Consider the following 15,058-nt stretch of genomic DNA (forward strand, 5'->3'; position numbering starts at 1 on the left):
TCAAGTTTATTCTTAGTTACTGATACATAATAAAACAACAAAGGATGTTACAGGATAATGGACATTCAACAGCAGATGGTAATTGCTGGACTTCTGATGGGAGAGTTACATCCTTACATCTTTACATCGACAGAGAGCCAAGAGCCAAGAGAGAGCGAGACCTCGTGTCCCTCTGTTACTATATAGATGTGCCCATACTGACGTCAGAGTTTAACTCTAGCCATATAAGGACAAGACTCCCAAATCCACATTCCAGAGTTCTCAGACAAAGAAAGCCTTGTGACTTAGACCATCTGTTACTTATGTCAATCCACACATCCATATATAATCAATAGAAACATAGAATATGCAATATTCTACAGCATCTTTGATTATAATGGGAGGATGGGGGGATAAAGGAGCGAACAGATACTCAGTTCATTTAGTTACTTTAGTTTTCCAATTTTTGTTTAATTACGCCAAGTTTACTTTACCACATTGAAGGATTCTCTGTCTTACACCTACACACGTTACTAACAGACAAACCCTAACCAGTTAACTCATTTTCATGAGGTCTGATGTGACATATCTACACGATAATGACTGCACAAATTGAACACTAACTATCTAGGGGAACTGGATGTAGACGCTCCCTTCTTTTTATCACATTGTTTTTCCTCTGTTTTGTATAACTCCTTTCTTTTTATGTTTTGTTACCTAAGAAAAGAAAAGGTGGCTGTAACAGTATGCCATTTGCAATGTCAACCCTACAACTGCTCATTATTCACAATTTTTGAAGACGTTATTATACATATTGTATTACTTATATCTGATATTCACAATAAAAAACAATATTAAAAAAACAAGTTTAAGGCCAATTTATTTTAACTGAATAGATAGCTGTATTTTTCGAATTTGGCTATTTTTTCATATTGAAATTCTGACAATTCCCATTTTATTTAGTAACCGTGGAACACAAAGTAGGGAATGCTGGGTCAAATTGTATATATTGGACTTGTGAAAGACTTTTTCATGCTTCAATTTTTTTTAAAACTTTTTCTTTGTTTAGACAGACAACATGGGATGCTTTTCACTCCTAAAAACCATGATGTTCCTTTTCAATGGCGCAATATTTGTAAGTATAATATAATATAATAGGTTGCAAGCTGAGTAATTTGGGTAATCAGTCAGATTTAAACCTGTGATGGTCCTAGTAATATATTGGGCAACAGGGTGAGCCTAGGCATTATTTATGCCTTAAAAACTAGGCCAGATTTGCTTTTTTAATCAAAAATGTTATAATGTGGAAAACCGCCTAGAGATTTATTTATTATCTGTTTCCTTATTATAGGGCTTAGGCAGTATTTGTTTTGTGAACAGGGCACCTAGTTTTGGGTAAAGATTTGAAGGGATTTTTTCCAATGTGAAGGCTAAAGGATAGATTGGGGTCTAGTTTGGGGAATATCAGTTTGTCTAAAATAAAATTGTCTAAATGGGCTCTTTAATGTTTTAAATTATTGGATGTACATTTAAAGGGAGACTATAGGCACCAATACAACTTTACGTTTGTGAAGCAGATTGGTTTACAGATCATGCCCCTGCAGTCTCACAGCTCAATTCTCTACTATTAAGAGTTAAATCACTGTACAGCCTCTAGACTCTATACAGCCGTAGTAACATCGCCCTGCATCCTAAACACTTCCTGTACAGAGAGATATAATGTTTAAAGGGATCCTATAGGGCCAGGAAAACAAACACATATTCCTGGCACAATATTCTCTTGGAGTGCCCCCCTCCCTCGGCGCTGAAGGAGTTCAAACCCCTTCAGCCACTTACTTTAATCCAGCGCCGGGCTCCCTCGGCGCTGGTAACCTATCTTCCTCCATCGACGTCAGTGCCCCGAGTGGAGCCGAATGCGCAAAGGCACCAGAGAAGCGCGCATTCAAACCCGCCTATAGGACAGCATTACTCAATGCTTTCCTATGGGGATCTTTTTTGACACGGACTCCGTGAGGACGTCCAGCTTCAAATAAGTGCAATTGACTCAGTGTCGATTGCGGAAGCGCCTCTAGTGGCTGTCAGGGAGGCAGCCACTAGAGGCTGGATTAACCCTACAGTGTAAACATAGCGGTTTCTCTGAAACTGCTATGTTATCAGCTGCAGGGTTAAAACTAGGGGGACCTGCACCCAGACCACTTCATTGAGCGGAAATGGTCTGGCTGCCGATAGTGGTCCTTTAATCTTCCTTTATTCTGTTTAATTTGGAATTTCTTATTTCCTGCTGTGTTAACAGCCCTCTAGACCCTGCAGGAGCCTCCTGTGTGTGTTTAAAGTTCAATTTACAGAGCAGGAGATAAAAACATCTACAGTTAGCTAGTTTATTCAATATAAAACCATTTTCATGTAGGCTGTGTCAGTCACACCCGGTGGAGGTGTGATTAGGGCTGCGTGAACAGAAACAAAAGTAATTTATCCAGAGATCTGAGCAGTGAGACCGCAGGGCCATGATCTATACACTAAAACTGCTTCATTAAGCTAAAGTTATTTTTATGTCTATCGCATTCCTTTAAGTCTTTCTGGTCAATAGATAAAATTGCTGTTTTTTGTTTTGTTTCTTTTTTGTGTTTTAAATATAAGACAGGGTTAAGCACATACATTGACCACAATTTATAATATAATACAAAAAAAATATTTACACATATATTAAGGAAACAAAGCATTCCAACAAGTGTCTTATGCAAACCCTTGAAGAATATTATATAGGAATCAAAGACTGACAGACAAGAAAAGGATAACACCATAAAAAAAGAAATCAGGGAAAACAACACCAAGGTGAAAGTATAATTTAATTTGTTTGGATCAGAATCATAAATTATTCCATTGTATTTGAAAAAACTTTAAAGGAACACTATAGGGTCATAATCACAAACATGTATTCCTGACCCTATAGTTGTCACGATCTCTTACTTCTCTCCAGCGAGCCCACATGGTGCAGCATCCTACTATCTAGACCTTGCTCCCATTCTCACCTACCTCACGCTCCCACACCGCGTCTCACTCCACGAGGACTCCGCATCCGAGCGCGAGTTTTCAGACAGCGCGGTCGGCTTATCCACCCACGCGGCCCGCCCGCATTCAGACGAACACCACTTACTGAACACGGCAAGACAGAAGGTGGAACTCTGTTCATAAGAACGCCACCACTTCCCACATGCAACCACACAGGAGGTAGAGCTTCGGCAGAGTCAAAGGGCGCGCGCATGTGCCAAAACAGAGGCTTTTAAAGGTACAAGATGTTGAGACCAGGTAGGAACAGGACAATTTTCGCACCGAGGTCCAGTGGTTTCTAGTTATGCATCTGACCATGGCCAAGCCCATCGAAAAGTTTAAATGTTGTCTGTGGTTATTGTGTGGTCTCATTTTATTTATACAAATATTGCCTACCCTACATATAAATCAGTGTGAAAATACGGCATTTAGTGAATAGACCCTAGATTGGTTACTTGCATGTGTAAAACAATATATGAGAAATAAAAAATTTGAATATGAATGTATGAAACCGAGCAAGCAGTGAGAATGAAGTAGAATGTGAGACGAGAAGGCAGACATTGCAGTCACAGAGCTCTATAATTCTCTTCCCTTTTTTGCAGTTGGGGGGTGCAGTGATTTTGGCCATTGGTATCTGGGTGAAGGTGGATGGAGGATCCTTTCTTAAAATCCTGGTAACGGCAGCACCTCAGCTCCTGCAGGTAGTGAATGTGGGATATCTGTGCATTGCTATTGGAGCATTCCTCGTACTCATGGGATTTCTGGGCTGCTACGGAGCTATGAAAGAAAGTCGATGCATGCTAATGATAGTGAGTGTCACCTATATTATGTATTGATATTAGACTGAACAAAATTATAAATGCAACACTTGTTTTTGCCCCAATTTTTCATTAGCTGATCTCAAGGTTCTAAGACTTTCTTATATGTACACAAAAGGCCTATTTCTCTCAAATATTGTTCACAAATCTGTCTAAATCTGTGTTAGTGAGCACTTCTCCTTTGCCGAGATAATCCATCCACCTCACAGGTCTGGCATGTTAAGATGCTGATTAGACAGCATGATTATTGTACAGGTGTGCCTTATGCTGGCCACAATAATGGGTGCAAAAACAAAAGTGTTGCGTTTATAATTTTGTTCAGTGTATATTTATTTTAATTATTTAATTTTTGTAATCACTCCAAATAACTCCTCCTTTTACTCCACAAGACCTCTCCCAGTAACCTATTACTCTGTACATCTTCTCTCTATAACTCTTCCTATTACTCCTTCTAATCTCTCTCTATAACTCATATTACTCCTTATAATTTGTCTCTATAACTCCTCCTATTATTCCATATGACCTTTCCCTATAACTCCTCCTAATACTCCATATAACTTCACCCTATAACTCCTCCTATTACTCCATATAACCTCTCCCTATGACTCCTCCTATTACTCCATATAACCTCTCCATATAACTCCTCCTATTATTCAATATAATCTCTCTCTATAACGCCTCCTATTACTCCATATAACCTCTCCCTATAACTCCTCCTATTACTCCATATAACCTCTCCCTATAACTCCTCCTATTACTCCATATAACCTCTCCCTATAACTCCTCCTATTACTCCATATAACCTCTCCCTATAACTCCTCCTATTACTCCATATAAACTCCCTATAACTCCTCCTATTACTCCATATAACCTTTCTCTATAACCCCTGCCATTATTCCATGTAAATAACAGTTTTAAATTGTTTGCCCCTTCAGTTCTTCTTCATCATCCTCATCATTTTCGTTGCTGAGACAGCTGGGGCAGTTGTAGTGCTGGCATTCTCCTCCCTGGTAAGAATCCTACTTGATACATACCATGCTGGTTATCTGGGGAAAGAAGATAATGTGGGGTGATAAGTAACTATCTAGCCCAGGCCTTACATAGACTGACATATGCATAAGGGTTATGGAGAGCAGGCACCATATGGTGTTTTAGGATCTTCCCTGCAGAGTTCACTCCACAGTATGTTTTTGAAATAAATACTGTGCATTGAGAGCTGAAGAACGTGCCTGAAGAGCGTGCAATCTTTCATAAACAGTATCTTAAAGCAGCTCTGTCATACTTATTTGCCTTTGTACATTCTACAAACACTATCAAAGGTAGCAGGCACAATTGTATTCCGGTAGCCTGTTAAGAGTAGCTGAAGGTAGATATACTTACTTAAATCTCCTTTAATAGAAGCCTCCATCTTTGTTACAACAAACATCTTCTCTTCCTGGAGCGTCGTTGTAACGGAGCTCCAGTACTCCAACCGAGTGCCTCCGCCAAGTCTGCTACCTCTTAGTTATCAGGGACCTTGGAGCACTTCATATCCAGTCACCGAGGCCTCACTGGGATCACTGCAGGCATTTTCCACCCTGGACCAGGCTAATGTGCTTACAGCCCTGGACACGTTTTCTATCAGCAGATTATATCCCTTTCCCCAAACACCAGCCGACACATGGTGAAGGTTAACACCGCAACTCACTTTACTAGATATAGCACACACATTTTAACCCACAACAGCCTCATTTACATACAATAGTGCATAGAGTACTATAGTATCAGGAAGGGTGGGGTGAGACAATAGCAAGGGCTGATGGGAAATTGAGGAGGGGCAAAGCAGCTAGTTTAAACTGGTCTGGCAGTGTCAGTGGGACAACGCCCTGCTGGGGAAACAATAGGACAGGAAAAAAGGGGTGGGGGGAGAGGCACAGACAAGCAATACATTCAACAAACCCTGCTCCAATAATAGGCACATTGTGACCAAAATACAAAAGGAATATGGGGACCCACACATAGTTGGTGCTGTAAACAAACAAGGGGTGTACGGACAGCCGAACAAAAGAGAATGAAAGTTTAGCTAGGGCAACCATTCTGTTACAGTTGTCTGCCAGGAGACATGTTAGTGTTGTACTGCAGGGTCCTCCAAAGACCAACTCTTGTAATGTGTGAGAGGGTGCCTGCTTAGCATAAACGTCGGTAACAGGACAAAAAGCAATGCTTTTCCGTTTGTCAGTTCAGGCTTTGACCATGAGACAAAATAATCTATAGTTTGTCTTATGATATCTTTGGATTGCATTAGAATGTCAGTGGAATTCCAATGCCAGGCTCAGCTCAGACATACAACATCCAGTTTCTGTTTAAAGTAGTGGACGTGGGAAGCGGTGCATACACACCCAAGTTAATAGGTCAGGCCAGGGAACTCCTGGCACCATATCCTCTACATAAATGCATGAAATAGAGAGATAGAAAGTATTAGAAATTGTAATGTTGGCCAAACCTGATCATACTCTGTATTATTTTACCAGTCTAAAGTCTTTATTGATTTCCTGGGAAATATTGCTGTAGAAAACCTGAAGAATGATTATGGCCTAAAGCAGGAAGTTACCACAGTGTGGAATGTAACAATGAAGGAGGTAAGATATATCACTCTGTGCTGTATAATGAACACTCGGCATTGTATGATTTATCCCAAGGCTAGAGGGATATTGCAGCCAGCAAACAGATCCAAAGATTCTGTCACTGGGATCCATAAAAATCCACACAGGGGGGCGGGGCCTGACCATCATGGCCGCCGGACGTGTTTGCTGCGAGCTCCCTGCAACTGCCGCGGAATACCACACTACTCATCGGAATGCCGACCCCAAAACTTACCCAACCGGGTGCCGAACCGACTCTAAGGACGGGGGAGAGTTCCGACCCGAGCATGGAGACAAGCGCACCGGACCGCGGCCAGATACAGCTCCAGCGGCATACACACCTGCACACCAGGCGAGTCCAACGGAGGGTGGAAACGGCCGTTCCTCCAGCCGGGGACCGCGGGTTATGCACAAACCACCCGTTCCCCCCCCCCGGACCGGCGGGGGTTATCCCGGTCCACACAGCGAGCATGGCAATCTTCCAGACACTATGTCACACAGACAGCCCGAGCAAGGCCCACGAAGCACATCTAAGATGGCCGCCAGCCGGGAAAAGCTACAGCCACAAGCAAGCCAGGGAACTCAGGAGTGGCTGGTCTCTTTCAATGCCAGATTTGAGGCAATGTGCCAGGACTTTTGGGAGCGACTTGCTCACAGACCTCAGGTGACACTGGCCCCTACTATTTCGAGGCCCCAAAATGCCCCTACAGCGATTACTCTACCGCCTCACTCAGAGCTCACCCTAAAGCAGGGTACACCCCTATCCGCACGAGGGAAGGGAAATGCCGGACTCCATGCTGGCTCTTCTTCCAAGCCGGGGACCCAAGTGGTGGTAACCCCCCACAGCCATCCATACACCCCAGGGGAGGTCCGCAACACGACTGACCCGGGGGCCCACGATCCTGGTGAAGGGATCAATGGACTGCAGGCATGGGTGCCCGCACAGGCCTTGGGCCGAAGACGCAAGACGTATGGACCGCGCAGTCCCTCAAGCCGTCGGCAGGACAGTGCACCTACCCCCCTCAAACAGGTCGCCTGGAGGGATGACAGGAGAACAGAGGTGCCGTGGCATAGACTGACCGTGGACACGCAGGGGCTACCACTCCAAGGAGTAGGCTGAAAACCACACTCACGCAAAAGAAGGCTGCTCCAAATTGCTGAACCCAGCGGCGGCCGCGACTGCAACCCACTTCTCATGCCTTGCTATGTTTATGCCTTGTTATGTTTCTGGTTGCTGCTAGCTTAACTTATTCTCACTTGTTTTACAGTAGGGCAGACCGTAAACGAATCACCTATATACTTAGCCTACAAGCATGACTGCTAGAATAAGCAGGTTTCGCATTTAGCATGTAACTTTGCCTGCGCTGGTACTGCGATAAACGGAGATTAAGTTATACCTGTCTGCTCCAAAGATACAACTCAGTCTAACTCGTTGGAATAAGCATTATTCATTTACTTTATTTTATTATCCTGTTTAGCTATGCACACCAACTTGTATATGAAGCCTGTCTACGCTATTTTGATCACTTTTGTTTCTTATCCAAGCTTGTAACATTATGTTTACTTGAATGTTTCAAAAAAAAAAAAAAACATGGCAATCTTTCTTTGAGGTGCATTGTACACCATCTTGATATTATCTCGTTTTACCCCTCAATGCCTCCTTCTTTCTCTTCTGTATCCCATGACGTATATGCCATAATAAAAGAAAGATTTACAAAAAAAAAAAATCCACACAGAACACCCAGTTCCAAATGTAACCACCAACATTCTTTTTTTTTTCCAAAACCATTTTTATTGTGAGTGAATGGTACAAGAATATAGCACGAGTGACATTATCATTTATGCTTTCAAGCTGTTTTTCGGTCAGTTACATTCACTATTTTATGGTTTTCTCAACATAAAAAAAAACAGAATAAAACCAAATAAGTAAGAGATTGAGCTTTGACAGTTACCTTTAGATGTGGGTGTCCAGCAGGATTCTTTATTTTTATTTGGGACCAGCCCATATACTTCTTACATGATGCTTGCTGTGACAAACTTAATAAAATACAAATATCAGAAAACATACAGAGAATCATAATTATATAATAACATATTTATAAACATATTTATAAAGTGGTGGGGAAGACCATAATAAATACAAACATTCTCTCCTGCCTGCAGAATTAGCAATATGCAACTCTACCTAAATATGCAAATTAGTCATCCTAATGTTGATAGATCCTTGCAACCAACAGGTGGCGCTGTAAAGAATCCACAGCTAAATCCACCTAGTTGATTTCAATTACCGTCACAGTATCTATACACTGATAATATACTTTTTAATGATACTGAGTATCTTCTATACACTGATAATGAACACACTGCACTGTATATTAATACTGAGTATCTATACACTGATAAAGAACACACTGCACTGTAAAATAATACTGAGTATCTATACACTGATAATGAACACACTGCACTGTATAATGATACTGAGTATCTATACACTGATAATGAACACACTGCACTGTATAATAATTCTGAGTATCTATACACTGATAATGAACACACTGCACTGTATAATGATACTGAGTATCTATACACTGATAATGAACACACTGCGCTGTATAATAATACTGAGTATCTATACACTGATAATGAACACGCTGCGCTGTATAATAATACTGAGTATCTATACACTGATAATGAACACACTGCACTGTATAATGATACTGAGTATCTATACACTGATAATGAACACACTGCACTGTATAATAATTCTGAGTATCTATACACTGATAATGGACACACTGCGCTGTATAATGATACTGAGTATCTTCTATACACTGATGATGAACACACTGCACTGTATAATAATACTGAGTATCTATACACTGATAATAAACACACTGCACTGTATAATAATACTGAGTATCTATATACTGATAATAAACACACTGCACTGTATAATAATACTGAGTATCTATACACTGATAATGGACACACTGCGCTGTATAATAATCCTGAGTATCTATACACTGATAATGAACACACTGCGCTGTATAATAATACTGAGTATCTATACACTGATAATGAACACACTGCGCTGTATAATGATACTGAGTATCTATACACTGATAATGAACACACTGCGCTGTATAATAATCCTGAGTATCTATACACTGATAATGGACACACTGCACTGTATAATAATACTGAGTATCTAAACACTGATAAATAGCTACAATGACAATAAAGGGGGAAGTTATCATCATGGGTGACTTTAATCTTCCTGATGTGAACTAGAAAACCAAAATAGCTGCTTGTGCCAGGAGCACACATATTCTAAACTCCCGACTGGGATTGTCTCTAAAACAACTCGTTGAGGAACCAACTCGTAAGGAGGCCATGCTAGATTTAGTGTTAACAAATGGAGATTTGGGATCAGTTATTACTGTAGGTGAAATTTTAGGATTCAGTGATCATCAGTCAGTGTGGTTTAATATAAGAACAGTGACTGAGTCACACCACACAAAAACAAAAGTTTTAGACTTTAGAAAAACAGATTTTTCTAAAATTAGAATATGTGGAAAGGAGTCATTATCAGACTGGAGCAATTTAAATGGAGTCCAAGAGAAATGGGATTATTTAAAAGTTTCACTGCTGAAGGCAACAGAAAATTGCATTAGGCTTGTCAGTAAAAGCAAAAAATTCAAGAAACCACTGTGGTACTTACTCCGCAGATGTGGCCAAAATAGTAAAAAACAAAAAGTTAGTGTAACAAAACTCCCGTACTCCGACCGAGTACCTTCCGTTGATGGACGCTTCCTAGCCTGCGCCGAGGACCACAAGCACCGCACCGGACACCAAAACCACCGCAGACTCCACAACCGCGTTAGCTTAACTAGAGTCTCGCCATCTTCCGTCCACCCCGGATCAGCTTCTGTCCTCCAGGACCGTGTGGGGAAGACCTCTCCTTCAAGAGAGCGTATCAGGAACAAGCTCTTAAAAGAGCTAAGTGATTAAAGCTCAAGGGAGTATGCAGAGCATAGCAATCCCCAGTGTGATATAGCAGTTCCCTCCAATCACGAGACAAGACTACGTGTTGAGGGTCAAGAAGATCTGACTCCACTGAGCCTTTATTGCTGCTTTTATGCAGGATTTTACAGGTTAGACACCACCCACTGGACCTTGTGGGGCACCGACAATACAGTTACAGCAACCAATCATACACAAGATGACAATAGAGCACACCCGGCAGTTACAGTGAATTCCTCCCCTCTGCTTAGGAGATAATTGAGTTAATTAACTGTATCTACTCAATTATCTCCAAGCTGAAAAGTTACATTTTTTATATATTTTCATAACTTTGTGAGTTTATGCAATATCAATGAAACTTATATTTTTATAACCAGCATAATTGGGGGACAAACATATCCAAAATTTACTTGAATCGGTTAAGTGGTTCAGGAGATAGGTGGAAGTCATATTTTGACCGAGGAGGGACAAAACAGCCAGTTCCAACTGGTTTGGCAGTGTCCCTGGGACAACGCCCTGCTGGAGAACAATGGGACAGGGGGAGGGGAAGAGGCACACCTTCCCATGGATTCAAATGGCAGAAAAAGTGTCCCAAAAGATTCAATATGTCCATACACTGTTTTTAAAGGGCCATACACCACAGGGCCATAGTCATGTGGCAGGAGGCTGGCAATCAGTCTTCTCCAATGCCCAGTGGCAAATGGCAGTTTGTCACAGTTAGCATTTAGTAATTATAAAAAAAACTCAGAGTGAGGAAGACAGAATGATCTATAGGATTAGGCAGAAAGAAGCTAAGCAAGTTATAAGAGCTTCGAAATCACACACAGAAGAGAAAATAGCACAGTCGGTAAAAAAAGGGGACAAAACATTTTTAGATACATAAATGAGAAAAGGAAAGTAAAACATGGATTAGTTAGATTAAAAACAAAAGAAGGAAGGTATGTAGAATAGGATAAAGGTCTAGCTGAATGCCTCAATTAATATTTTTGTTCAGTATTTACAGATGAAAATGAAGGAAAGGGGCCTCAGTTAGGAAAAAGGACAAATTAGTCATTTGTTACATGTGAGTTTACAGAGGAAGAGGTTCTATTAAAACTGTCAAAAGTAAAGACAAATAAGTCAATTGGACCTCATGGAATACACCGAAAGTTATTAAAAGAGCTTAATGGTGTACTAGCAAAACCATTAACAGATTTATTTAACCAATCATTGTTAACAGGAGTAGTCCCAGACGATTGAAAGTTAGCGAATGTTGTGCCCATTCACAAGAAAGGTAGTAGGGAAAGTAATGGAAACCATGTTAAAGGACAGGATTGTTGAACATCTAAAAACACATGGATTTCAAGATCAGAGACAACATGGGTTTACTTCAGGGAGATCATGCCAAACTAATCTTATTGATTTTTTTGATTGGGTAACTAAAATAATAGATCAGGGTGGTGCAGTAGACATTGCTTACCTAGATTTCAGTAAGGCATTTGATACTGTTGCACATAGAAGGCTTATGAATAAACTGCAATATTTAAGTTTGGATTCCAATATTGTTAAATGGGTTTGGCAGTGGCTGAGTGACAGGCAACAGAGGGTTGTAGTCAATGGAGTATATTCGAAGCATGGACTTGTCACCAGTGGGGTACCTTGGGGATCTGTACTTGGACCCATTCTCTTTAATGTTTTTATTAGTGATATTGCAGAAAGTCTTGATGGTAAGGTATGTCTTTTTGCTGATGATACTAAGATATGTAACAGGGTTGATGTTCCAGGAGGGATAAGCCAAATGGCAAATGATTTAGGTAAACTAGAAAAATGGTCAGAGTTGTGGCAACTGACATTCAATGTGGATAAGTGCAAGATAATGCATCTTGGACGTAAAAACCCAAGGGCAGAGTACAGAATATTTGATAGAGTCCTAACCTCAACATCTGAGTAAAGGGATTTAGGGGTGATTATTTCTGATGACTTAAAGGTAGGCAGACAATGTAATAGAGCAGCAGGAAATGCTGGCAGAATGCTTGGTTGTATAGGAAGAGGTATTAGCAGTAGAAAGAGGGAAGTGCTCATGCCATTGTACAGAACACTGGTGAGACCTCACTTGGAGTATTGTACGCAGTACTAGAGACCGTATCTTCAGAAGGATATTGATACCTTAGAGAGAGTTCAAAGAAGGGCTACTAAACTGGTTCATGGATTGCAGGATACAACTTACAAGGAAAGGTTAAAGGATCTTAACATGTATAGCTTGGAGGAAAGACGAGACAGGGGGGATATGATAGAAACATTTAAATACATAAAGGTAATCAACACAGTAAAGGAGGAGACCATATTTAAAATAAGAAAAACTACCACTACAAGAGGACATAGTCTTAAATTAGAAGGGCAACGGTTTAAAAATAATATCAGGAAGTATTACTTTGCTGAGAGGGTAGTGGATGCATGGAATAGTCTTCCAGCTGAAGTGGTAGAGGTTAACACAGTAAAGGCGTTTAAGCATGCGTGGGATATGCATAAGGCTATCCTAATTATAAGATAAGGCCAGGGACTATTGAAAGTATTTACAAAATTGGGCAGACTAGATGGGCCGAATGGTTCTTATCTGCCGTCACATTCTATGTTTCTCACATTAATTTATTTTAGTTCCACTGAAAAGTAGGAAGTTTTAAACACCTCAATTGTTTTTTTTCACCCTTCTCTTTGCAGTTCAACTGCTGTGGATTTAACGGCTACCAAGATTTCAACAACTCCTTCTATTACAAAGAACATTCTCATCAGTATCCTGATGTGTGCTGCCTCTATTTTAATCCGTGTACGGCAAACAACATCAGCAGCCAGGTGAAGGTATGGAATACAGACCTTAAACATACTCAAACTCTCTAAGTATCCAGATTTATAGATTCTGTTTCTCTGACTATTATGTGGCAAACTTGAAAATAGTAATACTGTAACCATCAAAACAGCCCTAGAATTGACACAGATTGTATCCCTAGGGACAATACAGACAGTTAAACTCGAAAAGGAGAGCATCATGCAGACTTTGGTCAGATATATTTACTTGATGCCAGAAACATGTTTTCCGAAGTACACAGCAACCATTTATACCTCATTTCCACTCTCATGTGTGAGGAAAAGTAAATTATAGGAAAATACAACTGTATAACTAAAATAATAGATCAGGGTGGTGCAGTAGACATTGCTTACCTAGATTTCAGTAAGGCTTTTGACACTGTTGCACATAGAAGGCTTATCAATAAACTGCAATCTTTGAGTTTGGATTCCAATATTGTTGAATGGGTAAGGCAGTGGCTGAGTGACAGGCAACAGAGGGTTGTAGTCAATGGAGTATATTCGAAGCTTGGGCTTGTCACCAGTGGGGTACCTCAGGGATCTGTACTTAGACCCATTCTCTTTAATATTTTTATTAGTGATATTGCAGAAGGTCTTGATGGTAAGGTGTGTCTTTTTGCGGATGATACTAAGATATGTAACAGGGTTGATGTTCCAGGAGGGATAAGCCAAATGGCAAGTGATTTAGGTAAACTAGAAAAATGGTCAGAGTTGTGGCAACTGACATTTAATGTGGATAAGTGCAAGATAATGCATCTTGGACGTAAAAACCCAAGGGCAGAGTACAGAATATTTGATAGAGTCCTAACCTCAACATCTGAGGAAAGGGATTTAGGGGTGATTTAGGGGGTCTGGGTGCCTAGAGTGTCCCTTTAACTAATCCATGGAGAGTCACTTTAAAATTAGCTGTTGGCCTTATACCTGGCTGTATTCCTTTTTTTTTTATTCTTTTTTTTTTTGTGGGTATATGAGAGTTAAACACGTAGTACATTATGTGCAAAACATAAAAGAGAAATAACATGAATGAAATACATTTAAGATAGTCATCATATAACAGTTAAATTTTTACAGAAACTATGCCACCCGATTTTTAATAGATAAAGCCCTGCATTATTCCCTCGTACTAGTAACCGTTAAGACGTGCGGCTTCTCTGAGGGGCTAGTAGACAGCGTTATGTGCTCAGCTTAGGAATGTTGGTGCTATAGGCTCAGCTTTGGCACTTGTACTATTGGGTGAGGGAGCGTGTTTAGTATGGCCATTGGCCATTGATAGGAGTGATGCAGGCCCTCACATGTCTCCCATTAGGGAGCCTGTAAGTAGAGTTTTGGGCCTCTGCATTCGCTTTGTGTTAGGGGAGGGGCCAGTCTGCTAGACCAGAATCGGTGGGTGTCTGCTTACGGAGCCAGCGATTTAAATATGTCTGATGCCCTGTAGCCTTCATAAACTTAAAAACTGTATTCTTAAGCCAACTCTAGAACTTGTGTCAGTTTGCATCCCTACAGCCAGTGCTAGAACTGACAGGACACTGTATCTGTAAAATTAACGCTAGGATATCCATCCAACCTGTTCTAGTTGGTTCATTATGATGTATGCATAGAATCTATGCTAGATCTGCCACTAGGTTCTATCACTAAAACTTGTAATAGAGCTCTTACTGGGTTCAATGTACAATAATACCATGCTATATCCCTACAACTAGTCCTCAATTAATACCAGGCTATATCCCT

The 15,058-nt window shown here is 40.6% G+C and overlaps 1 protein-coding gene across 2 annotated transcripts in view; it reads left to right on the plus strand.

Moving 5' to 3' along the window:
- TSPAN16 (tetraspanin 16) overlaps positions 1 to 15,058 on the plus strand; it is a 68,931-nt gene that overhangs the window by 47,250 nt on the left and 6,623 nt on the right. For both annotated transcript variants that reach the window (XM_063449514.1, XM_063449513.1), the window contains exons 2-6: positions 1,049 to 1,114; positions 3,630 to 3,836; positions 4,781 to 4,855; positions 6,356 to 6,463; positions 13,187 to 13,324. In XM_063449514.1, the coding sequence (XP_063305584.1) occupies positions 1,058 to 1,114; positions 3,630 to 3,836; positions 4,781 to 4,855; positions 6,356 to 6,463; positions 13,187 to 13,324 (585 nt within the window). In that variant the 5' untranslated portion in view covers positions 1,049 to 1,057. The remainder of the gene's footprint in view (positions 1 to 1,048; positions 1,115 to 3,629; positions 3,837 to 4,780; positions 4,856 to 6,355; positions 6,464 to 13,186; positions 13,325 to 15,058) is intronic.

This window comes from Pelobates fuscus, chromosome 3 (assembly GCF_036172605.1).
Source record: "Pelobates fuscus isolate aPelFus1 chromosome 3, aPelFus1.pri, whole genome shotgun sequence".
Lineage (NCBI taxonomy): Eukaryota > Metazoa > Chordata > Amphibia > Anura > Pelobatidae > Pelobates > Pelobates fuscus.